Raw genomic sequence first — 25955 nt, 5'->3', positions numbered from 1 at the left:
GATCTCATCCTCAAACCACAGTGTAAATAGAAAAAGCACCAGTTCAATTTCAGGAAAGGGTTGATATGCAGAAATGTTTTTGATTTGGACAGAAATGTCACAGTCAATTTTAACCCCATCACCCATTTGTAAAAGGCTGCTCTATAGCAAATGCACCAGCTGTTTATGCTTATACTGAGAGTGATCCACTGGTATTGTCATCTATGCATATCAACCCAGAACTATTATAGTCCATTATATTCTTGGATTCCAAGCATGCCCAGAAATAAGTAATTTTCATTTTGCACAGTAAGCTTTTCTGCAAGCGTTCAAGTGGAATGGAGCGTGTCACTCAGCAATCTTAAAGCTAACAAAAAGACTCAACTGCTGATGCAAATGAATTAAAAATCCTAATAGGAAGAGAAACATGATTACATTAAGTAATGCCACATGGTCGTGAAAAAATAATCAGAGGAAGGAAAAGATTGATACTTTCACTCTTGTGTTTTTTGTGACTCTAGTTCATCAGTATGTCCAGTTAAGATAAGACAAGTTCACTTGTCGGAGGCACGGATGTAGACCAGAGAGGACAGCAGCAGGAGCTCCGGCGGCTTATGTAACAGGATCAGATTGTCACTTCTCAGACCGTCATAGTGCATCCAGCAGCCGTCTATCTGGAAGGCTGCAGAGTAGTGATGCTCCTCCCTGTTGAAGAGTGTGGCACCCTCTAGTAAGTACCTGTGGGGAAGAAAGTTATTAATACCATTTTCTTTATGCTGTTAGTGTAAATACTAGTGAGAAAAACATTTTATATTAAAATAAAATTAATCATTAACAGTTACTTTGCTGCTAATTGAATTTAGGTTTTGTTTTTTTTTTGTTTTTTTTTACAGCATAATGAATAAAAAACTGTTCACTACATCATGTTGGTGGTGTAAAGTCAGCAGCAAAAAACTGCTATCTCATTTCCCTTGACTGATATGGAGAAAGTCATCCTGCTTTTATTTTGTATCACTTTAACTACCAACACTGTTTTCCTGCCTCAGTTATGTCTCTATTATCCAATTTGTACACACATAACACAGCAGCTGAGACCAAGAAAAACAGAAGCACTTTTAGTAGTCTTATAAAGGCTGTTTGACTTAAAAACCAGGCCAAACTTCACTTGTGCGTTTTTCTCTAGAGAATTTTTCATTACGTTTTAATATAATGACCATACACAAAGCCATAATACTGCTGGTCAGTGCAGAGGAAATATGATTGGGACTTGCACCCCCGTGTGACCAAAGCCTGCTACTGTGTGCCAAACCAAAGAAAACATACTGGGGGCATCTCAGTTCCCTTCATTGCATCCATGTTTCCCTCACTTGCATCTTGTGTTCATCCCACTAAAGATACAAGGAGAGACAAGGAAAAGACGCAAGTGAGGGAAACGGTTAAACGTCTTTTCCTGTGAAGGGTCATGTGTAGAGATGTCTGTTTCTGGTGAGGGCAGTGCTTATCACAGCTGGATCAGCTCTCAGTCAGCTTAAACAGTTGTAATGACTTTTGACGAGTTTCATGCACATGTGCACAGTGCTAATAAAAAGGTGCACAGTTATCACTGACAGACAGACTGACACTTCTCTCTGCCTGTTTGGCAAATCTCTGGCCATAAATAAAAACTTGCATTCTGTATTTATACTGCTCAGAGGCACATGAACCTTGTCTACTGGCAGGACTACATTTCAACTCCTCCACTTCCTGCATTCCTATAAATAACCCCCAACCCTCTCATCCTTTTCCACTCTTGTATTTAATTTCCTAGGAGTATAATAATGGTGTCTTTTGAACACCGGAAATTATTTATTACATTATATGTTCTTCTACCCTCCATTAGTTTAATTTTATCCATAAAGAAAGTTAGTGGGGGAAATAACAGATCATGAAAATAGAAAAAGCTTATTCTAAATGAAGCCAGTTTTTTTCTGGTTAAATATACTGTACATTCAATATATGGGTACAATTAACACAGATGCACTGTGTTTAACCAAGAGATGAATCAGAAAACAAAATATAAAACTTGGGGGTGATACACTTGAGTTTAATCCGTTATCTGTCCATCCACTCCAATACAAAACTGCAATGTTGTGATGAATCAGAGCAGTCTGATCTCCAATCTGACTGCTGACTATCCAATAAGGGGGCATGTCAGCCAGTGAAAGACTTCCACAAAGGCTGCTTTTATGTATCCTCTCTCATGGCTCTTCAGAGCAAAAATAAGTGCAGTGAGACAGCCTCAATGATTGTGGACTGGAACGACTTCCAGTTTGAGCAAGGAAAAATCAAATGAAGGAATTGGGATGTATCCACTGTGGAAGCTTCTCACCTGTGCTGGCAGAGGGCTAGATGGTAAGGGACATAGGACAGTTCCTCTGACTTCCACTGCTGCATGTTGAGAATGACAAAGGGTGGGGGTCCGTTGCAGAAAACCCTCTGAGAGAACTCTCTTAGGCCATCACACCTGTTACAAAAATAATTCATTTGTCAAGGAAGTGGAATGACACTGAACTAAATTAATCATTGATGAACATCCTTTTTACGACTTACCCCAGTTCTGTGCAGAGTAGGAGTTTGGGGGAGAAGAACCCATCCACAGCTGACTGAATAGGGTCTCTGTGAGGCAGCTCATGAGGAGGGCTGGAGAGAAAGGGTTAGGGTTAGGGTTAGGGGTTAGAGGGAAGACATGGTAAAATAAGTCCACTTGTTTTAACAATTGGTTTAAAAAAAAAAGAGGAATGGTATTCTTACAGCGCAGTACAAAACTGGAATATACTAGCTAAAGACATCTGTAAGTTATCATGATACTTTGCTAATGTTGACATGGTGAAACAGGATATTACACGGCTTGGGTGCAGTGTACCTGATGTTTATTGTACTCTTGATGAATGCTTGGAAGCGGGATGGACAGCTCCAGTTGGTGCACAGACTCTCCTGTATGGAGGACATGAGGTTCTCCAGGTTCTCTGTGAAGTTTTCATGCTCATTGCCAAACAGGTCAATCTCCAGTGCTGCCTGGCAGATCGCAGAGCGGTACTGGCGTTTAGACATCCTGCTCCAGATCCACAGCATCTTCACTGTGGTGTAGTCACATGAGTCCATCAGGTAGAGGAAATGCTCCACAAAGTGCTTGCCTAGAAAGACAGCTAACTCCTGGGGAAAGCCCTGGTTGTCCCGCAGGATCACATACAGGATCATGAGAAAGCCATCGATGGTGCAGGTGTTTTTCAGGTTGATTTTAACGTACAGAGGCGTGCATGATATAGCCTTCCGTCCTGCCTTGATGGTAAAGACGCCACCCCATGGAAGCACAGGCCTCCAAAAGGAGCGGTCCTCTTCGTCATTGTTGTTGATGGAGGCACGGATTTCCTCAAACAGTGTCTTAGACCTGAAGAGACATGCATAAGTCAGTCAAGGACTAGACTGAGTTGATCTGAGTGTGAGTGAGGTTTAGGATTTGGACTGGACTCCTGTGTACATCCAGTTTGAGAGACTGTTACTTTAGCACTACGTTAACAGAGGCTATTCAAATGCCTGTGAGTTAGCTTAGAGGAGCAAATCAAGCCACGCAAAATGACGCAAACGGTATAAATATTCTCCAGGGAATAGACAGAGCACCAAATGCCTGCTAGCTTCATACGGTAAATAAGCACCTGGTATTCATTTACCTGTCGAAGTGGAAATTGTTCTTAGTGTTTGAGAGTTGCGTTTGGAGGTCTTCAGTGTCGTTCAAAACGCAGAATCTACTCTCCATTGCTCTCTGTGTTTCTTCATGTCAACGGACTCAAAGCTAACTACTAATAATAGTATTTTCTGGCACTTTCTGGCGAATTTGTAAATGATAGCGTAAACAAGTTGAGCCCATCTGGGCACTGCTGTTATTTATTTGTTGACAGAGAAGCTAAGATGTGCGTACGTGCTGCCACCTACTGACTCATAGCGTAATTACGTCAACTGAAGACCTCTTGTGGGTGTCGAAGAAGAGCGGGGATTCTATTGGTGGAGAGATTCTTCCAGCGTGATACAGCAGGTATATGATTGGTTGTCAGGGCTGACAGTTTGCTGATAGCCCCACCCTTCTCCGTCGTAATGCCCACTCGCGAGGCTACGTTCTACATCTGTAGCTATTCCTGAAAGTTAACACGACATTTTTTTTGCGTCAGTGCTGTATTTGTAAATGCAGCCTACGCCACCACCCCTTGAACTTCTGACGGGTTATTGAATAAACTTCAGTTTTTGGTGGCTACTGCGGTCTCTCTCTTGTTGTCAGGTACTGAGTGTGCAGCAGGGACGAACACCATTTGAACACGGACTGTCAGGCCAAAAGATGCCAGCTCAAATCATAAGCGGGAAAGAGGTTTCAGCGTAAGTAGTAAGATTGTATTCAGCACGTCAATGAATGCACAGATATTCAGATAGACGCAACTTGCCTGAAGCATGGATCTCTGCGCTGGCTAACAAGGCAGCTAACTAGTCAACTGAGTTAGTTTAAAGCAACTTTTGTGCAGTCTGTCAGTCTTCTGCACATTTTACATGCAGCTGTTGTATATTTCAGGGGACTGCTCTTCCCGGTGCAGGCAGCAGGAAGACGTTTGATAATAACTTAGTATGAATTGATTGTACGTGGTGCTGGCCACGTGAATGAAGTGTGCCAACAATAGTCCTGGTTAATATTAGATAAATATTAGATAGATCAACTGAGAAATCACAGGTGCATTTGATATGTGTTACCTGACAGCTATGCAGGTTAGAATGAATAAATGTGCAATACTACTTTTTGAGTTACTGTCAGCAGTTTGGAGGGAATCCATTAGTTTTCAATGATTGAAATCTGTGGCATTAATGATTGCAAATCATGCAGTATTATGTAAGTATTTGTGTTGGAGTGATATGATCTTTGTCCTGTTGCCCTCAAGTGAACTCAGATTGTGAGGCTGACTAACACCTGGAATGACACTCAGAAAACAAACTTGTCTGTTTAAAAACCTTGTGTCATTATTTTTAACATTTGAGTACAGTCTGCAAATTGTGTTTTTATAAGTTCAAAGTTTGACTGAATTCAACAAAGTGTAGGACATTTAGTTGCATGTGTCTGTCACAAGACATGACAGCCTGCACCCTGTTAACTGCCCCTCACAGAACTCATTAGGTAATTATTTCATGCAACACAAAGGGGCTGTACAGCCCCTGCACAGATTTGCAGTTCCTTCAGTTGGAGGATTTATATTCATTATCTCTGAAGCTTGTATGCCATTGACTGTGCTGGACAAGTGGCCTTTATGGATTCAGGAGTATCAATATCAGTAATTAATATTTTATGGAAGCCTTTTTTATAGGAATATGGCCTTGGTTGATCAGTAACCAGTATCAAAGGCTGTTCAGTTGTCATTGTGAATAAGATTCTTGTTATGATGCAATATGTAATCATTGGAGATATATATATATATATATATATATATATACTTACTTTCTCTCTTCTTCTGAGTTGATAATTCTAAAGCAGATCTTGCTCTTTATCAATCTGCCCTTAGGTCATATGGATTGTTTGCTTAAAAAACAAAACCGCAAAGGCAGGTTAAATTTGTTCTATTAGTTGCACTAAATTGTTTAAAATATGTATTGTATAATTGCTTCCTTTTTCACTGTAGCCTTTAGAGAGGCTAATATTATGCCCTTGGGATGCCTGGTGTTATAAATGGGGCTTGTAGACCTTGAGATAATCCATGGTTTTGGATCAAGACTAATGCTGCACCCTATGGACTTTTGAAAAAAACAAAACCTTCGAGATAGCTCTTTTGTGCAGGATCACTTGGGCAAAAACACTCTGAGGTTGCTTGAAAGGTAGCTCAAATTGGTGTCACGCCATTGTGTCATGCAGCTATAATCAATAGGAATCACATGGGTGTATTTCTAAGTTCACGTGATGCACAGAGACACTGCAAGCCCAATCTAAATCTCTTTTGTAGGATTTAAACAACAGTCAAGCTTTACATCTTTTTGAGTGACCCAGCTCAACAAAGTAGATTAGATATGTGGGTTATTGTGTTAAAACAATACAAAAGAAATGCAATCAGGCTATTGCTTTTGTCGGGCACACGGTGGCTCTTCAGATTTCTTTTAATTGCTCTGAGCTGAAGTCCAGGTAATTCAGAGTCACTGCTACATGTCCTTTCTTTGATTTGTTCAGTTGAGCTAATCTTTGTCTCAGATGTGGCTTATCTGTTCAACATAAAATACTGGAATGTTTCCCATTCTCCCCACCATTAAACACATAAAGATAAAACAAAGACAAATACCGAAGATAAGATGTTTATCCTGGAATGATTCTGATGGACTGGCTTTACATTTGGAGCCAGGATTGATGACTGAGGACTGGAAAATGATTACCAATTTAACAATGAGATAGCCAGATGGCATGTCCATAAAATCTGTAACCACTACAAGGAAATGGAACAGGTTGGACCTCTGGTGTTAATACCATATGATCCTAGCTTTTTCCATGCAGTAATACTGCATGTATGGTACAACAGTCACTGCACTGAGATTTAAAACTTTATTCTGTTGTTGTGTTTTCTCAGGCAGGTGAGGCAGCGCTTGAAGAATGAGGTTGAGCAGATGAAGCAGCAGGACCCCAACTTCAGACCTGGTCTGGTGGTTTTACAGGTGAGAGCAAGTTGCAAAGTTCGAGAACTATCACGTAAAAGGGTAAAAGCACATTTTTGGGTGTTTCATATTGGCTTATTTTGCCATGTACTCTCTCATGGCTTGCTCCTGGAGATGGTCGGCAGGTAAGGTTTTGGATTTAGTGTGTGTCCTTTACTTTGCACCATTGTGTGTTGTTGCATGCATACAGAGTTTATGTTTACTACTAGTAGTGTCTACTAATGTCTCCATTTTGGACACATGTCTGTAATACAGGCAGGCAGGGTGATGCTATTTGTCTTTGCAGGTTGGAGACCGTGATGATTCAAATCTCTACATCAGCATGAAGTTGAAGGCTGCAGCAGAGGTAAACAAAATATTTTTCTGATCGTCACTTAACCTCTACTATAAATTGTTTTCAGTCACTTCTAAGTTCTAATCTTTTTGTGTACAGATTGGAATAAACGCCACACATATGAGACTTCCCAAGACTGCAACAGAGGAGGAGGTGAGGAGGAGGTTGATTTTTTTTTTAAACTAGGAGAACACAGTAAATGACAAATGTGTAAATGCATCTGTCTGTTTGACTGTAGATTCTTCACAGCATCACAGAGGTGAATGAGAACTCATCTCTCCATGGCCTCATCGTCCAGCTGCCCTTAGACTCAGTCCACAAGATCGACACAGAGAAGGTCACCAACGCAGTGGCCCCAGAGAAGGATGTAGACGGGTAAGCAAGACATAAGCTAAGGATCAGCTTCATTTGAAGGTTTGCTTACACCTCTTTTGAATGTAGCTGATGTGTCTCTCTACCTCCTTTAGTTCTCTTTTTAGATTCCTTGATATCATTAATTTATAATTAATTCTCTTGTGTGTTTTGGTCCATTTACAGACTGACCAGCATAAATGCAGGGAAGCTGTCTCGTGGAGACCTGGGCGATTGCTTCATCCCCTGCACACCAAATGGCTGCATGGAACTGATCAGACAGGCTGGTAAACACAACAATTTGATATCCTCAAAGCTGCATCACCGAGTAAAATGAGTCTGTGCTTTTTGAATATGGTCTGAATGCGTCAACCGCTTCTCTACAGGTGTGTCTGTGGCAGGGAAGAGAGCGGTGGTTATTGGTCGCAGCAAGATTGTGGGAGCACCGATGCACGACCTGCTGCTGTGGAACCACGCTACCGTCACCACCTGTCACTCTAAAACCGCTGATCTAGCTGGGGAGGTACAAATGTTTACACTTTAACATGTACACTTTAACCACTTATCTGGTTTGTGTCATTTTACAAGCAACCAGCTCTCCACAGTTTTCTATAAAGCAAATATCAGCTACTCAAAATCCCAGTGTGAGATGTTGGTTTAATCTTTGGAATCACAACTCTATACTTTGAGTGTACAAAATCACATGGAACATATTCATGATAATGTAGTTACTCATAAACAAATCCATCTGTTGAATATACTGACAAATTAGCAGACATTATTGATGAAACGTTCCACATGCTCCATAAACAACTGGTTAGTGAGGACATATCTTATAGATCTTTGCAGCCCCCAAGTGGTAGAAACTATAATAGCATGTATGATATTTAGGCCATTGCTATTTAGTATTGTAAGAAGTAATATCTGCCAAACACAGAATCTGTGATATTGTCTTTTTCAGTAAGAATTAACTCATTTCCATCGTTGTTTTTGTCCAGGTGGGCAAAGCAGATATTCTGGTTGTTGGCATTGGGAAAGCAGAGATGGTAAAAGGAGAGTGGATCAAGAAGGGAGCAGTGGTCATCGACTGTGGCATCAACCATGTTCCAGGTTTGCTTCCTCTTACTTTTTCATCGAGTTTAGTCTTTTTCCAGTCGTTTTTTCATATGTAATTGTGTGTTATTTATCTCAAATTTTCTTTCTGTGTGTCGTCCAGATGCGACTAAACCGAGTGGGAAGCGGGTGGTGGGTGATGTCGAATATGCTTCAGCTAAGGAGCAGGCTGGCTTCATCACCCCAGTGCCTGGTGGTGTGGGACCCATGACTGTGGCCATGCTGATGGCGGTAAGGTCCATTTGTGAATCTTGAACTTTACATCACCTTAGTATTCATTCAAGTAGAATTTCCCTGACAGTGTCAGGTATTTGTTGAATATGCCACAGTGATCATCAGACAAGCTTTATCAGTGTTTTTTTTTTTTAAACTGTTAATTGAACCTGCAGGACATAGGACATACCTGCTCTTTCATATGCTTTTGTGTATTGATTTACTGCAATGTTCTAATAACAACATTTTTTTGCAACTGAACTATTCTTTTTAGTTTGTAATTTAAGTGCTAGCATAAGTATGTTAGGTGGGAGTTGTATGTTAGGTTAACAATTGACTCTTCTTTTTGTTCCATGTAATCTGGCTAATAAAAGAATGACGCTCTGTGTGTGTGTGTGTGTGTGTGTGTGTAGAACACAGTGCTGAGTGCAAAGCATTTCCTGGAAAGCCATCAACCAGGGAAATGGAACATTTCGTACACCAAACTCAATCTCCAGAAGCCTGTGCCAAGGTCTGTCTCCTCCGCCTCCTGCATCACATTCCCCCTCTCTTAATAGTGTGCACATTTAACTTCTCATGAAAGGTTTGTTAAATTCAATAACCAACATGTGAGAGGAGCTAGTTTTAATTATTTGCTTCACGTTGGGAAAATTGTAATGTAATCCTTGTTTTACAGTCCCTGCTCTTAACTCCTTTGCTCAGATGAAATAGTGATTTTGTGTTATTCCAACAGTGACATCGTGATTTCTCGCTCCTGTGTGCCCAAGCCCATTGGCCGGCTAGCAAAGGAGGTAGGCCTGCTCTCTGATGAAGTGGAGCTCTTTGGCAAAACCAAGGCCAAGGTCCAACTCAACATCATGAAACGCCTCCAGAGCCAACCGGATGGCAAATATGTGGTGGTCACTGGGTATGTTGTCAGTGTACTGTTTGTTTTTCTGGGTGTTTTTTTTTTTGGTTGTTCCCTACATTTTAGACTTTGTTTTAAGTTAATAATATACCAATAGTGTTTGAAATCATTTTTCTGACCTGCCAAGAACTGTTTGAGTTATAGAAATTACTCAACAAGAGTAATGTTATTACACAATTCATTTAAATAAGTCAGTTGCTTATTTCTTGGAAAAATTTCTAGCATTGTTTCTTATCTTTCAAAATAATCACATTATAACAAAGAAATTAGTTTAAAGTTATTAGGATAAGCAATTTGGTGTTTCCAATTAATGGCAAAAATTACTAATAATGGTGCAGATAATTTCTCACAATATGATACTTGACCTAATTTTATCTTGCAGGTCAATTCCGTTCAAATAATTTGATTATTCAATAGGATTTTTTTTCACACTAGCTGTTAAATACTAATAATAATACTAATACTAGCACTCAGACTAATAATACTGAGCCAGAATCATGTAATCATTTTTCTTATTGTTCAGTCAGTTTATACAGTGGTCAAGTTTTCTCATTTGTCATCCACCAGAACTCAAAATTGCAAAAGACCATTTTTATGTGTACCTCTCACCACATACTCAGTTTAAGTTGCACATCTAGTGCCACATTTTGGACCCTACTAGTAAATATGTGCAGTAATGACAAGAATCTGTCTGCAGCATTACACCCACTCCTCTGGGGGAGGGAAAGAGCACCACCACCATCGGCCTGGTCCAGGCACTTGGAGCCCACATGAAGCTCAATGTGTTCGCTTGTGTCCGACAGCCTTCACAGGGACCCACCTTCGGCATTAAAGGTAAAAATGTACACTCAGTGACAGGATGCTCATGTTACAAACTGCTGTAATCTAAACTTTAGGTCTGTACTGGTATATTTATCTTCATTATATTTTTTCTTGTGTCTGCAGGTGGTGCTGCAGGAGGTGGATATTCACAAGTCATTCCAATGGAAGAGGTACTGCACTGCTGGTTCAAGTTAGACACTATACTGTACTTTCATTATAAAAATGCAAAGAGATATTTGCATTGAATTAACAAGTCGGTTCATTTTAGTTCAACCTCCATCTCACTGGTGACATTCACGCCATCACGGCTGCCAACAACTTAGCGGCTGCTGCCATCGACGCCCGCATGTTCCACGAGTCCACACAAACTGACAAGGTGAGTACTCTCTTTAGTCAGCAGTTTCTTTAAAAAATTACACTTTTTACAAGGTAATCATGATCAGCCTCTGTGTACATCTTTTAGGCTCTGTACAATCGCTTGGTTCCTCTTAGTGGAGGAGAGAGGAAGTTCTCCCCCATCCAGATAAACAGACTTAAAGTAAGTGATCACTTCATAGAGTTATAGGTTTGACTCAACTCACAATCTATGGTACAGAGCACCTCTGACATTTAGATTTTCTACTTTTTAAGAAACTGGGAATAGAGAAGACAGATCCTGCTACTTTGACTGAGGAAGAGATCACCCGCTTTGCCCGTCTGGACATTGACCCAAGCTCTGTCACCTGGCAGAGAGGTAGGAACATCTGCTGTAGATCTGCTGTACTTATGTGAGTATATCGATCAGGCTTTGTTTATGTTTTGTAAAATATTTTTGTTGTGTGCCATTTCAGTGTTGGATACCAATGATCGATTCCTGAGGAAGATCACAATTGGCCAGGCACCTACTGAGAAGGGATACACTAGAGAGGTAACAGAAAAGATCCACAAAGGGGTTTCTTTAGTCCGTTACATGTACACCATAGTCAATATCTAACTTTGGCGCCCACCAGTGGTACATCAAAAACACACTGTGACAGGTCACAACATTTGAAAGATGCCATAATCAAACAAAAATTCTGCTCTTAGTTAGTTTAAGCATTGCATTAAAATAAGGAACCAGACAGAATTTTGAGGAGTTTGCTGCAAAATTCCACAGAAGTTTTGCTTCTGTTACTATAATGATACAAAATAAACATTAGGGCTGGGTGATATGGACAAAATCAAATATCACATTTTTGACCAAATACCTCAATATTGATATAGATATTGATAATGACAATATTGTAGTGATAATTACTGGTGCTTTCACAAAATATTTGCACAATTATTGATTATATAAATATCAGTAATTTGGGTAAAGATAAATAATAGAACAGCTAAAACTGGTCTGGTTAGTTCAGGAAAGTACATCATTTTACTGTAATGCAGCCTATAAAACCAGGAAAAGAAAACACGTAAGACATATCACAGTGTTACAATATCCAAAGATGATATCTAGTCTCGAATATGAAGATATTGCAGAGGCCTAACATGAGCAACTATTCTGTAACTTATGAAGGAATATAACTTTGTGGTGTCCTCCTTGTCTTCCAGGCCCAGTTTGACATCACAGTGGCCAGTGAAATCATGGCAGTGCTCGCCCTCACCAGCAGCCTGGAGAACATGCGTGAGCGTCTAGCCAAGATGGTCGTGGCCACCAGCCGCAGTGGACAGCCCATCACCACTGAGGATCTGGTCAGTGCTCTAAGGACTCATAAACTGTATATGTTATTCCACTTGCAATGAAGCTGTCTGTGCGATAAAATGTTTTTCTTTACAGGGTGTGTGTGGTGCTCTGACTGTGCTAATGAAAGATGCCATCAAGCCAAACCTGATGCAGACTCTGGAGGTTAGTTAAATTCAACACACATGCTCCAAAGTTTGCTGTCAAAGTTTTAATTTTCTCTCAATCTTTTGTTACCCAAACCTAAGTGTCCGCTAGAGAAATTACATTGTGTCACATGTAAGTCATCTAAATCCACAGGGAAATCCTGTTTTTGTCCACGCGGGCCCCTTTGCCAACATCGCCCATGGCAACTCCTCCATCATAGCCGATAAAATTGCTTTGAAGCTTGTTGGACCCGAGGGCTTTGTAGGTGAGTAGAGTTGAAAAGAATCGCTTAATGGTACCTTTTATTTTATTGATGTTTATTTATTTGTGCCTGGGCTAGCACTGCAGTGCTGCAGTAAATAATTGGCTTGTATTGTTTGTGTTGATTGTGAGTAGCAGATATTAAAGCTGTGATTCTGTTCCTGTTCACTTTGTCTCACAACTGTTGTGGATTGTGCCATACAGTGACAGAGGCTGGCTTTGGCGCTGACATTGGCATGGAGAAGTTCTTCAACATCAAGTGCCGCTACTCAGGCCTGAGACCCCATGTGGTGGTGTTGGTGGCCACTGTCCGAGCCCTGAAGATGCACGGAGGAGGACCAACTGTGAGTTTTCCGAGTTTTCCACTACTTCCAAATGACAAGATAATTACATAAGAGACTTTCTGCATTACTTTCACATTTCCCCACTGTAAATTCTGAACATCAGCATTCACACAATCACAATAAATTCTCCCTGTGCATGCCCTGCAGTGAATGACATTGCACTGCTGGGAGTGTAATTACATTTCCTGCTGAGTGGATGTCACAGAGCAAATAACTTATTCATACTGTCCTATTTTCACACTGCTTCTTAATAATCCTGAAGCAAACAATTGAGTGAAAAAAACCCATGTGAATGGTCTCTGTTGTGTAAGATTTGATGAGCTCACTCTTGTACTTATTATTTTTTGCTCAGGTGACTGCTGGGATGCCACTGCCTAAGGAATATATCGAGCAGGTAATGAAGAAGAGCCAAATGTCAAAAAATGACTTTTTCTGTTGATTAGCTGCTGATTAACGTTTGGTCAAATGTGCATTACATGTAGCACAGAACAGCAACTCAAGTTTAACAGCTTTGTGTGTGTTTAAGCATGCAGTAAACATTATAATCATCAACATAAAACTTTTCTATGGACTCAGAATTACTGCTCATGAATACTTTCTCACAAGTTAATCTAAAAGTGTGTTTGCGTACCTACGTGTAGAACCTGGAGCTGCTGGAGAAGGGTTGCAGCAACATGAGGAAGCAGATAGAGAATGCAAAACACTTTGGCGTGCCTGTGGTGGTTGCTGTCAATGGTTTCAAGTAAGTGAAGGATGATGGCATGGTAGCAAATGGACTAAAAAGACAACCGCAACAACAAATGACGATAAAGAGAAATTTATTCCACTTCAAGTTGCATTAATTCATGTTTTTATATTAACAAAGGATAAAAACGGGCCATTTGTATTGACAAACCACAGATAATTAATCAATGTCATTTTTATAGCTTGATGTGCTTCCAAATGGCCCAAGAAAATCAATGAATGGTTTAAATCGTAATTTTCTGTGATTGTGAATCAGTTTTCTCTTTAATCATTTTTCACACATATTTGAATGTATTATGCTGAATGGCAACATTTACTGATTCATCAGTATCTCAAAAATAGTTCCCTTGTTTGAGTCAGAAAGAAATTGTGTAAATAAATAGATGAGGCAAAAAGTAGTGATAGAAATGAATTGTCACGTTCTTCTTGTATTTTCCTTAAATAACCTCTTCCTGCTTTCTTAAAAGCCTGTTTATTTCCCTTGACCCTCATGTATGGGAATATTCTCCCTGTTTATCTCTCATGCTTTCACTTGTGTTGACCCATCCTGCAGGACCGACACCGAGGCCGAGCTGGATTTGGTCTGCCGAATGGCCAAAGCTGCCGGAGCCTTTGATGCTGTGAGTTGCTCCCACTGGGCCGAGGGTGGAGCTGGCGCAGTGGCCCTGGGTCAGGCCGTCCAGAGGGCCTCTGAGGCTCCCAACAGCTTCAAATTCCTCTATGATTTAGAGGTACGTGCCCTCAACTTTACCAACAACTTTACTGTCAATAATACTATCAGCCATCTACCTTAAGATAATAATAATGTCCTTATCCACAAGGAAGTAAAGATAATTACAAATAACCTCATGTAAACTCAAATCAGGAACTGCATATGTACTGGTTTTGTCTGTTTGGCATTCATGTACATGCATATCAACTGAAGGACTACACTGACGGTCGTGTGTATATTTCCAATTCCATTGTAGCTCCCTATTGCTGATAAGATTCGAATCATCGCCCAGAAAATCTACGGAGCTGATGATATTGAGCTTCTCCCGGAGGCCCAACGCAAGGTTGAGCTCTACACCAAACAGGTACGTCTTCTAGTCTATACGTTTCTCACTGTCCTGTTAGACTTGTTTATTGCTTGCTGCTGTCCCTTGAGGTGTAATTAACGAATGTTTGTAAAAGATCCAGTAAATTAACTTTTTGATCTACGTGTCTACCTTCAGGGTTTCGGCAATCTGCCAATGTGCATGGCAAAAACACACCTGTCGCTCTCTCACGAGGCAGACAAGAAGGGTGTGCCCACTGGGTTCATCCTGCCAATCAGAGACATCCGTGCTAGTGTAGGCGCTGGCTTTCTCTTCCCGCTGGTTGGGACGGTAAGAGTTTTTAATTGCATAGAACAAACAGTTCCTTGTCACAGAATTGACACAGGTTGTTATCTCCGAGAGCCAAGGGTGTAATTCTTTACTGCTCTGCACCATCACACAACTTGACTTTCTACATTCATCTGTGATCCTTACAGGATGTATCCCCCTGACAAAAACAAAGCACGACTACTACTACTCAACCCAGCTGTATTGCAGGCACTTACTGTGGTAATCAGTCTGTGCAGTAAATGGCTGGTTTTCTTATGCATTTGTGTAATTTGTCACCAACTGTGATTGTTAGAGATTCACCTGCTACTGTTGAAATAAACTAGTAGTGTGTTCTAATATTACTGTGGGAGAGATGGCTTATTTCTTAATTTAAACGCAATGATAGTCAAATGAGTCTCCATGTCACCAGAGATGTGTACAGTATATTAGTGCATGAAAGGCCTACATTTACATCACATACTGTTTAATTTACTGTCAATAATTTGTAATCACTATAAATTGTCCCTGTGTGTCTTCCTTCTAGATGCCCACAATCCCTGGTCTGCCCACCAGGCCATGTTTCTATGATATTGACCTGGATCCTGAGACTGAGCAGGTCAATGGGCTCTTTTAAAACAAGGCTCTGCTCTGTAGCATGGTAAGAAGAGCTGCTAAGACTTCTCACACAGGAGTTGGCAGGAATATATGATGACTATTAATATGTTACCTTTTTGTTTCTTTTGTCTCAGTGTAGAGAGCAGGCCCAGCTACCAAGTCTTTATGAAATGTGATGGACTACTGTAATAACTGGATCTGGATCATCTGCTGGGGCTGTTTTTGTTTGTTGTTTTTTTTCACTCAGCCACTGACATCTGTAAATAATTGATTTTCTTTGCCCAGAAGGCTGTTGATGGGTAAATCAAGGAACTTAGTCACAGAATTGTTTATCATCCTGACATTGCAAATCTGTGAAAGGCGTTTTGCAAGGGGGGGAACTATGTGTCCTGTTGAATTTCATTCAGTTACATTGCTGGCTGCACAAAAACATTAGCCCTGTTTATGTTTTCACATCCCAGAACCCCCAATGACTCTTAAGTTTTAGATATGGACTCATGTATTAACCACTAGCGTGCATTACATCAGGAGCATTGAATTCAGTCCACTGTCATTAGTAATCAACTGAATAAATTGTGCCTTTTGAGATAAATTCACGGTTATAAAATAAATCGTAACACAAAATTAATGCTGCCTTTAGAAAATGTTTTGTAATTTTTTTGTGCGATCTTGTCTAATTACCTGTCAAATGTCTGATTTTTCCCTGTCATCAATCCTAATTAAATATTTCTAACATGTATAACTTTGAGCCAATCAGCACTGATGTGAAAATACATTGTCTTAATGTTGTAAATCAGTTGTTTTCACTTTCCTGGGAATTAAATCTCCTTGATGGAAACCCACACATCGATCTCTGTCTCTCTATTTTTTTTAAAACATGTATTCCTACTGTATTTATTGTCCCTGCTCTTAGAAATCTTTAGTCATCTTTTTCTCTACAGTTATTATCAGTATGTTTGGTAGGACATGTGATAGACTGAATGTAGTTACTGTATACCTGTGGTGATATAAGTGATAAGTGATGCCTGCTGATTTGAAATGAAGTTGATGCCAAATCAAATTTGCAAATGAATCATGAAATTGTTTCTAAAATGCATTTCACATGATGACATTATGATGGTGTAATATTTTGTTAATCAATATCCTATTTCCGTCTTTGTGTAGGGGGGGTGGGGGGTGGTTGACAACATGTCACTCATTGCATCACTATGGAAACGTGTGAGCCATGTTGCTGTTAGAGCTTTGTTGCGACGGCAAAGGCACATTCGAAGAAGTGCCACATGCGGTATTATGTGATGGAATAAGAGGAATCAATGGACAGGACTGACAGGTAAAGAACAATTTTGCATTCAGTTTATCAACTGATCTTAATATGCTCAGCAAAAATATGTTGATTGGTAGAAACTACATTTTTTTGGATTTGCATATTTTCTCATGAAACTGAATGTGATTAATTCATGTATGTTATTGAAAAGACCTACAGGCTACATTGGACTGTTTGGGGATATGTTTTATTAAAAGCATATATGTATTAGTATTAATATTAATGAACAGATGAAGTAAAATCAGATATCAGTGTTGAGAAAGGTCTAATCAGCATTTTGACCGACAGAGTGACTCACCGATGCACAGACTGGCTGCTGTGAAACAATAATGGATGGTATAACAGTGTGGCAGACTGAAAAGTGCACATGAATTGCATCTTTTGATATTTCGGGGTACTTATTTGAATAAACAAATGCTCTTCTATCAGCAGGAAAACAGTTGGAAGACAATCTGAGAAGTACCATGTCAGTGAAAGAAGCTCAAACTGGTAGTTTGGTTAAGAAAGTGCTCAGGAGAAAACTGACAGAGAAAACTGGAAAATACTGTGACATAAACTACAGATGTAATAAGATTGAAATTTCAGTGCAAAGCTGTGAAGAGAAAATCAGTGAAGAAATTCAAACAGAACATCAGAGACAAACACCCTCCATGAATGCTGAAGCTGACCAACTGGACCAAAATCAGTTTGTACAAAAACTATCTGCTTTAAAGCGAATTTTCTCAGTCGACTGCTTCACATGCAACTCAAAATCCAACCATGATGAAGATGAATATCGTGCAGTAACAATCTTCAACACACACACCAGAGACTCTGTGGATCTAAAAACTCAGCCAGCTGTTGATGGCATTTCAGCTAGGGAATTACAACAATGCATCACTGCAGAATACAAGTCATGTGCGGGAGAGGGGGAAGCAATTAAAAGCAAAACATTCAAACTCTTCAATTCACTCATTATTGTTCCTAAACTGAAGTCAAAAGCAAAGTCTTCACACCCAGAAAATTCTTTGCAGCTGACAACATGTTGGAGACCAAAAAAGCTTTATCCTTTCTTCAAGGAGGGTATTGGAGAAAGTAAGGAGTGCATCCCAGTGGATATGATAGTGCTGGCTAATGAACACACTGATGACTGCATGAGCCTGAGCACATGCCCGGAAAATGAGGTAAAATGTCCTGATGTGCTGACTGTGAGTGTAGATGTGACAGATATAACATCAGAGACGAGCAATGAACACAGCAAAGCTTTGGAAACATCACATTCAAGGGATATCATGAATGTGATGGCAGGACCTCAAGGAAATGGTGGTGAGGGTGTGATGGGTGGAGATCTTCAGATTATCCTACATTCTTCTGAAGAGTCCTGCATTGCTCAGAATAGCGTGGTGAATCAGGATTTTGGCCATTGTTTGGCCAATGTACATGAACAACAAAGCATAAACACCCCTAAAGTCATCTCAGAGAGAACTGCGTCAGAATATCCAACAGTTAGTAATGAGATCAGACTTCATGCAGCATTCAACAGTGACTCACACTCAATTCATCAAAAGGCTGTTGCAGAGAATGCCATAGGCCCAATGGGAAACACAATAACACCAGGCACTGTGACAGAAAATGTTGCCATTATGAAAAATGTAGACATTAACATGTCGGATGACAGTTGTGAGCATAATGCTAAGCAACAGTGTGAGAAAAGTTGCTATAAAAACTGCCCTGAAACAGTTTGAAGACGAACTGCTGGCTACTGCTCCCCATCTGGATCGCCAACACTGACCAGAGGGAGGTGCACCTTATGACTGGAAAGTAAAGTAATGAAAAGAATATTTACATTAAGGTGTGCAGCACAAGTAAATAGCTTCCACTGATCACTGACACATGTCCAGAAGTTACAATGTTTAAAGTGTGAAAACAGCTATTTCCATTTTACGGCAGTTACGTGCTGGCACATAGTTTTGTACAGATGAAACCAACAAGATATGTTTTAATTAGTGAGATTTAGAGGGGTTTTTAGACTGATTTTGTTACCTTTTAGTCAGGCTACTGTTTTCCTCTATTCCCAATCGTTATGCTAAGCTAAGCTAAGCTAACTGTCTGCTCCAGCCTCATGTTATTTTGTCATCTAACTCTCAGCACAAAGGTAAAAAAAAGTACATTTCCCAAAATGTTGCACTTTTCCTTTAAAACTCGATTTTGACTTTATTTTCACAGGAGGCCATAAGATTTGAAAATAAAGCAGAAACCACCTTGAGGCTCTTCATCAGTTTAGTTGATGTGCTTTAGTGATGAATGTTACCATACCATTTTTCAATTCAGTTAGCAAAAACAATATCTTTATCCCATCATTACATATTAAGTCAAACACTAGCACACTTACTGCTGTAGCCACTTAACAGTAAGTTTATGGGATTTTTTTTTCCAAATATTCATGTTGTTTATTTGTTTTAATAGCATTTCATTTCACCCACTCAATTTGTGCACCACATGCAGAGGTCCTTGAAATTAAGGAGATAGTATTTGTTTTCTGTCTTAGTTTGATGTTGATATCATGGCTGAGATATTCATAACAAACCCACATCATCATATTCCTGAGAACAACACTGACCTACATATGTAGTTATCTATACGAGATGACATGTATATGTTATGGAAAAATGTGTTAATATGAAGACATCCACTGACTTTTAAGTGATGTGAATAAACAAAAAAACAGTCTTTTGTTTTTCTCCATTGGTTTATTGGGGATATATTTCATGCTGCACATTCATTTTCACAGCAAGGATTTCTTCATTATTCATTTGGGACCAGAACCTTTTTCTTTTCCTCCTTTTTGTCCAGGTTCAGGTCTACTTCTGTCTTTAGGGTCAGGTCCACTTCTGTCTTTAGGGTCAGGTCCAGGTCCCATTCCGGGTTCGCCTCCAGGCCCTTTTCCTCCCTGTTAATGATCACAACAACAATGAATGAATATGAAAAGAGAAAAAAATTCTGAATCTGCCAGTGAAGCAATGCAGTATAAAGCACATATTCGGAAGATGCCTTACTTCAGGGCCCCATTCCTCATCCGGTGGGATCATTGACATCTCATCCTAAAAGAGTAAAACATCTTCTTAAGTACATTGTTTCATGCTGTTAGTCACAGGCCTACAGTGCTGTAGGGAAATAAACAGACTCACCAATCTGTCCTCTGTGGTGGGAAACCAAAAAAAGAAAGAAAAAGTTAAAATGAGGATAAGGATAGGCATTTAAATCATCTTTAGCAAACAACACAATACTTGCAAATTAGTTGTTGTGTGAAGTATTTTGAATGCTTTGAAGCCAAAATTCTACAAATATGAGCTGCGTTTGCACAAATATATGTGCACCCTTTGGTTTACCTTTTATGCATAGAATTGAAAACTGAAGAAATTCATTAAAATTGTAAATGACTATGTGCAGTTCAACTCTAATACAAGATCAAGTAATATAATACAAGTCAAAATGTGTGCACACAAGTACAAAGTACCCTCAGCATTGCACTATTTGCACCAAAGCTCATCCATTCATTAAAAAGACTTACCGTCACTCATGTCTCGGCAAGTTCACTAAAAAATATTTTCCTGGAGGGAAACGAAACAAGGATTTTACATTTTGAATCACAATATTAAAATATTATAAATAATACAACAAAACCCACTACATACCTGGTGAAGAAATAAGAAGCTCTAGTGTCTAATGTGTGTGTTCAGTCTGTATTTATAGGCACCATACTGTATGTGATGAAGAATGTGGGTGTGGGTTTGGTCGTTTGATAGGACAGGTTTGACACCTGACAGTGTTTTCCATCTGAGAATGATTTAGAGTTCCACTTCACAACTTTAAACTAAGGACACCTGCAGACATTTTAGAAATGCCTGGTTGAAATGTTCCACTATTAACTTGCTGGCTATGTGTTGTTCTACTCTGAATTAGTAAAGCTTTTCACCTTAACCACCCAACCGTTTTCCAGCTGAGTACGATATGTTTTAGTAGGTAAACATACCATCAATATCACGCTGTCTGGATCACATTTTATATCAAAATATCCAGCAAAAATCTGAACATATAGTTTTTTCTGTTTATTTCAGTAACATGATTCAGGTTAAGCAACTGAAATGTCTCAGTTAAGATTAAAAAAAGATCAAGGTTGTATTTTGTTTCCCCCTCAAAAGTCAGTTTTTTACAAGTCGCAATTTCTAGTATGAGGAAGGAATAACAAATCTTAATCTTCAACATTGAAATAAACCACTATTACTTTTTCCTTCACCTTTTAAACATCGTCATCATCAGGGTCTTCTGGTGGTTTGCACTGGTGGTGAAGGTGCTAGTGAAGGTAAGCTGCCACTACGGGTTACTGTACATGTGTTTGCACTTAAATTCCTCAGAGGATATGTACATTTTCTTCATAATGTTGACATGTTGCATACATTTTCTGATTAGATCCTGTATAAGAGCAGTTTGCACTGTGAGCTATTCATTCCAGGTATTATTTTTACATGTTACTAGTGAGGGATCATTATGGATGCAGTTATATGATTATGACTCATAGCAGTCTCATTTCATCTGAACAGGTTCTGCAGGGCACAGAAGCCTTATCCAACTGCATCTGCATTGGCAGCACAATGTTGCATCTCATCTGCAAATCCTCACTGAACAGGAGAGATGGAAGAAGTACCAAAATCATGAAGTAGTGTGTCATAGTGTTGGGTTATTATGAAGGTTGCATGACTTTGTGAGCAGCATTTTAATGTTAAGCTGGTTATAGGAGAGCTAATATGGTATCACATTTCATAAACTGATCATATATTTTGCATGTAAAATCATAATATTCAATGTTACTGTGATGACATCTTGGCCAAGTCTCCCTCATAAAAGATTGAGGTAATTTTGGCACGGGTATACATATGTCTTTTGTTCTTAACCAGTCACCACCACATCACATTGCAACAGTCGTAACACCACCTTCAAAGTCTGTCTATTTACAGTAACCACCTTTCACTGTCTTCAGGCATTTCTACAAACTAGTTCTTATACATCAGGTGATCCAGGTGGTGCACTCAAAGACAGATAAACAGACGTCTTATGTCAGATGACTGAAGGGGAATGTACCAGGACACATCAAAATCATTGTGCATTATGGATGTGACCACAATCTTGTCAATATTGTTGATGTGAGTCTTAATATCATCATGTCAAACCTGATGATCAGAAACAAAGTTTAACTGTGGGCTGAAAGTCAACAAACATTGGCTAATATAGGCTCATATGTGTTGTTTGGGAAGAGGGTTAGGTTAGGACATGTCTCATGTTGTCTCTATCTGAACATACGCAATCTTGAATGTAATTTATCTTCAAAAACGCTCAATCTATATGAATTTATGGGCTAATAAGCACAGTGCAGGACACTGAATATGCAGCATAGCATCACTTTTAAAGCTGTAGCCTGTTTCATAATGTACATAATTGCAGTTTTGTGACTCAACAAATCCGGTTGTGAAATAAACTGATGAAAGTGTCTCACAGCTGCTGTTTATCATTGTTAATCCCTCCACTGTGACCACTATGGCTGCTGAGATTTCAAATTTCCCAAGCAAGCAATCCTTTCTAGAATAATTTAAGTTGTTTTGCTTAAAAAAAAGAAGAAAAAAAAAGAAAAAGAAAAAGTAGTCATAGATTAGATTGTCTTTTTATTTATTTTATTTTCCAATCAAAACTTGCTTGGTTTTCTGCTGCATGATGACACTGATCATCCCAGTCTTGTCGTGGTGAGGACTGCTCAGGGTCACAGATTATAGCAGGTGGAAAGAATAAATAAATAAAAACTACAAAAGCCTTTTAATGAATAATTATATATGATAGTGACACCTCACAATGCTTACAAAACAAACATTATCGGAATATATCACAGCCTCATTGTCTTTTGTTAATTCCTTTCCTTCTTCACTTTCATTTTTCTCTTAAGCTATTTAAAATTAAAATTAAAATAATTAAATTGTTGCTTAAAATTTTCCAATTTTTCCCCCAGCAGATTTTAATTCTGAAAATGAATATAAAGTTGTAATATTGGAAATATGTGTACCTATGTTTTACATGATAATATAACACAAATATTGCTCTATGTATTATTAATATTAATTTATATATAAATATATATACACATATAAAATATTGTTTTATATTAGTTTTTTCTGAGTAAAAAGAAACAATCAATATTATTTTTTTTTCTGAGTTAAAAAAAACAACCAATCAGTCTATATTTGATTTAAGTACATATGCTCTACACCCCTGATGTTGTGATAAACTAAATATTTTTACATAAATATTGTTTAAAAAAAAAAAGAAGCTTTATAGTTAAAGCTTCAAAGTTCCTTCTTGGTTGTGGACAAACCAAGTCAAAGTGTGATTAAGCAGGTACAAGTTACCTACCATGGATCTAAAGGCTATATAGTTCATATTATACATCCAGCAGCACTTCTTTGTTTGCAAAGGACATGGCGACACCTAATGGACATATCTTTCTACACCAAATATTGGGTTAGATATACTCCTCCAAAGTCTGACTGTCATAAAAATAATAATTTCTCTACTTTTGATCATTTCAGCTTAATTTATTTAAAAATATATACCAATTCCGTCAGCTTTGTCACAACCAATATAGATGATAGATGTACCTTTTGTCCATATAACAGTTACATACGCTATATCCTCCTGTGTTGTCAGTCTTAATTCTTGTGTAGATATTATATCATACTGTGTATTGAGAAGAACATTCATTTTGTTTTTTCTGTTCTCTGCTGACTTGATGCATCTCAAAGTACACGTTGTAATTTAAAGTATAGCCATTGTGGCAAAGGTTCATATCAAGTCTATAACTTTCATCTGTACCTGGGCTTTTTCTCAATAGAAACACTAATGTTACTTGTTACTTGTTCTCCTAGCTCGTCTGTAGTAGCAGCATTTTTGCTACCAGTTTATTCTCATAATCTTATTGACTAAATTAAATAGTTGCAATTTCTCAAAGAACCTTGAGAATGAATATCTTGTCTTGTTGAGTATTTTGAGTTACTGTGGACACTGAAAATAAGTTTTTAAAAGTTTTGTGGCACTGAAATTGAATAGGTGTTGGATTCCCAAATCACACACACTGGATTTACTCCAAAAATGACTCAAATCTTCTTTGATCCTTCTTTGAGCACCTTTTCAAAATCTGAATCATTGCAGTGTTTTTTTACCAAATGCAACTTCTGCAGCAGTGGCGACATCTGGAGGACATGGCTGCATATTGAACCAGTGTTGTTGCCTCACTGAAGGTCCTTAGTTTGGCTGAGGCCTTTCTGCATGTCTCTGCTGGTTTCCTCCAGGTGCTCCTGCAGACATGGTTCACCTGGAAACTGTTTCCCTGTATTATATGCTGTGTCTGTACAATTCATGCATGCACTGCATTTGTGTGAAGAATACAATAATTTAAAATTCATTTATTGATGAAATGATCATTAAGTTATGTGTATTCATATCATAAGCATTCACTTAAACCTTACTCTTTTCATTGTCATTTTGATAGCAGATGATAGCCTGAACTGCTGAATTCATAGCTGATCATAAACATTACAGCATATTAACATGTTAGGGGCCTGCACAGCATGTCTGGAGATATTTTATGTTAATCCTAAAAACCAAGTAAAGTGCTTCTAGTCTTCTGCTAATATTATGTTGAGAGCTTTTGCTCGTTAGCAGGATTATTCCATGTAGAATGTATGCTATGTGGCCTCCAGTATGCTAAAAATGTAGCTCAGACTGCTAACTTTCAATGATGTGTTTGTTTCCATAATTCTCTGGAAATTGCAGAGCACTGACAGCGAGTCTCAAGTGACTGACTTCACTGCTGCTGCTCCCTGTGGCATTTGTCTGCCAGGCTGTCTGTTTGATGCATGCCATTAGCTCTCAGCCTTATATGTTCTTTAGTACTCTAAACATGTAGTCTGGAGCTTTAGGCAATGCAGCTGTTGAAATCACTGCAGGAACAAACAAGACATGCATCTCATTTGTGATGTCTGGATTTCTATAGTGGCACACTCAGATGTGAACGAGACACTCAGAATGGGAGTGATTCAAGAAACTTTTCACTGATGTAGTTTAACGACCAATGCCCCCCCCCCCCCCCCCCCCCCCCACACACACACACACACAACACAAAACTGATTTAATAACATACAGAGAACTTCACTCCATAATTTAATTAATGCTGACATTTTAATCAGCAACAAACATAAACACATTGCTTTTGCAAATCTTTGCAATATTGAAATCAGAGAAAACAATCAACACAAATGCAGACCCAAAGCCAACAGCCACCTTCTCAAACTTCTGCAACCTTGTACACCTATAAACCACGTGGCTGCAGATGAGAAACAAAGAATAAATTACATTATCTATTATATTGCAACCCATCATTTTAAACATGAAAAAAAAATAAAAGTAAATATCTGCTCTGGCTGCCAAATATGGTAATATACAGTATATTTACAAATAGAAAAAACAATTGTGTGATTTAAAAAAAAATGTTTACTCAATTGAGCAAAAGTGCTAATTTACTTTAAAATTCAATTCAGTGTCTGAAGGGTGGGTGACCGATTTAAGTACCATGCTTTAAGCAGAGGGTAAATGAGGAGGGGAAAGAGCAAGTGCTTTAATGAGGGAGAGAGGGAGTGAGAGAGCATATATATTTGCAGGAGGGTGGGAGGGCTGGCGAGAGGGAGAAGGACAAGGAGAGGGAGAGAGAGAGGGAGACAGAGTGAGAGAGGAGAAGCAGAGGGAGAGAGAAGAGGTGGGAAAGGGAGACAGAGTGAGAGAGAGGGAGAGAGAGGGAGAGAGGAAGAGGGAGACAGTGAGGGAGAGAGAGAGGGAGAGAGGGAGGACAAGTGGGTGGGTGCTGTGAAATCCGTTAACAGGGGAGCTCTGTGCATTTGTTAGACGTCTTGGCTGCTTGCCCAACTTGGCTCATTGTAATCAAGGCATGATCGTCGACTCCAGGCAGCCCTCTCT

General features: G+C 39.1%; 2 protein-coding genes across 3 annotated transcripts; one reads left to right on the top strand and one right to left on the bottom strand.

The window, feature by feature from the left end:
• Nucleotides 1–533: 533 nt before the first annotated feature.
• Nucleotides 534–3867, bottom strand: c19h14orf28 (chromosome 19 C14orf28 homolog). Its single transcript, XM_062440296.1, has 5 exons — nt 3687–3867; nt 2882–3406; nt 2569–2658; nt 2348–2482; nt 534–717 (listed from the first exon to the last, which is right to left on the bottom strand). The coding sequence occupies exons 1-5, from the start codon at nt 3770–3772 to the stop codon at nt 534–536; spliced, it is 1020 nt and encodes a 339-aa protein (XP_062296280.1). The 5' UTR covers nt 3773–3867.
• Nucleotides 3868–4186: 319 nt separating this feature from the next.
• On the top strand, nt 4187–16424 carry mthfd1b (methylenetetrahydrofolate dehydrogenase (NADP+ dependent) 1b). Of its 2 annotated transcripts, none has more exons than XM_062439708.1 (28): nt 4187–4383; nt 6597–6681; nt 6968–7027; nt 7115–7168; nt 7254–7390; nt 7553–7653; nt 7753–7889; nt 8365–8476; nt 8583–8710; nt 9106–9203; nt 9426–9599; nt 10297–10433; nt 10545–10591; nt 10690–10797; nt 10885–10959; nt 11052–11154; nt 11252–11328; nt 11994–12134; nt 12220–12288; nt 12424–12535; nt 12736–12875; nt 13228–13269; nt 13517–13617; nt 14173–14350; nt 14588–14695; nt 14834–14986; nt 15510–15623; nt 15720–16424. In XM_062439708.1, the coding sequence occupies exons 1-27, from the start codon at nt 4346–4348 to the stop codon at nt 15597–15599; spliced, it is 2805 nt and encodes a 934-aa protein (XP_062295692.1). In that variant the 5' UTR covers nt 4187–4345; the 3' UTR covers nt 15600–15623; nt 15720–16424. The 2 variants fall into 2 exon arrangements, with proteins under 2 accessions (XP_062295692.1, XP_062295691.1); XM_062439707.1 differs by having other exon boundaries at nt 4188–4383; nt 15715–16424.
• The last annotated feature ends 9531 nt before the right edge of the window (nt 16425–25955 follow it).

This window comes from Scomber scombrus, chromosome 19 (assembly GCF_963691925.1).
Source record: "Scomber scombrus chromosome 19, fScoSco1.1, whole genome shotgun sequence".
In the NCBI taxonomy this organism is placed as follows: domain Eukaryota; kingdom Metazoa; phylum Chordata; class Actinopteri; order Scombriformes; family Scombridae; genus Scomber; species Scomber scombrus.
The sequence above is the reverse complement of the archived record's forward strand: the minus strand, read 5'-3'. Positions and strand labels throughout refer to the sequence as shown.

Bases quoted from the DNA above. Each gene is read 5' to 3' on its own strand.
- c19h14orf28 (XM_062440296.1), bottom strand. From the start codon at position 3,772: ATGGAGAGTAGATTCTGCGTTTTGAACGACACTGAAGACCTCCAAACG. The intron at 2,659-2,881 runs GTACACTGCACC...CTTTCTCTCCAG, and splicing joins AAGAGTACAATAAACATCAG to CCCTCCTCATGAGCTGCCTC. The intron at 718-2,347 runs GTGAGAAGCTTC...TCTTCCCCACAG, and splicing joins CTAGCCCTCTGCCAGCACAG to GTACTTACTAGAGGGTGCCA.
- mthfd1b (XM_062439708.1), top strand. From the start codon at position 4,346: ATGCCAGCTCAAATCATAAGCGGGAAAGAGGTTTCAGC. The intron at 10,798-10,884 runs GTGAGTACTCTC...TACATCTTTTAG, and splicing joins AGTCCACACAAACTGACAAG to GCTCTGTACAATCGCTTGGT. The intron at 11,329-11,993 runs GTAACAGAAAAG...CTTGTCTTCCAG, and splicing joins AGAAGGGATACACTAGAGAG to GCCCAGTTTGACATCACAGT.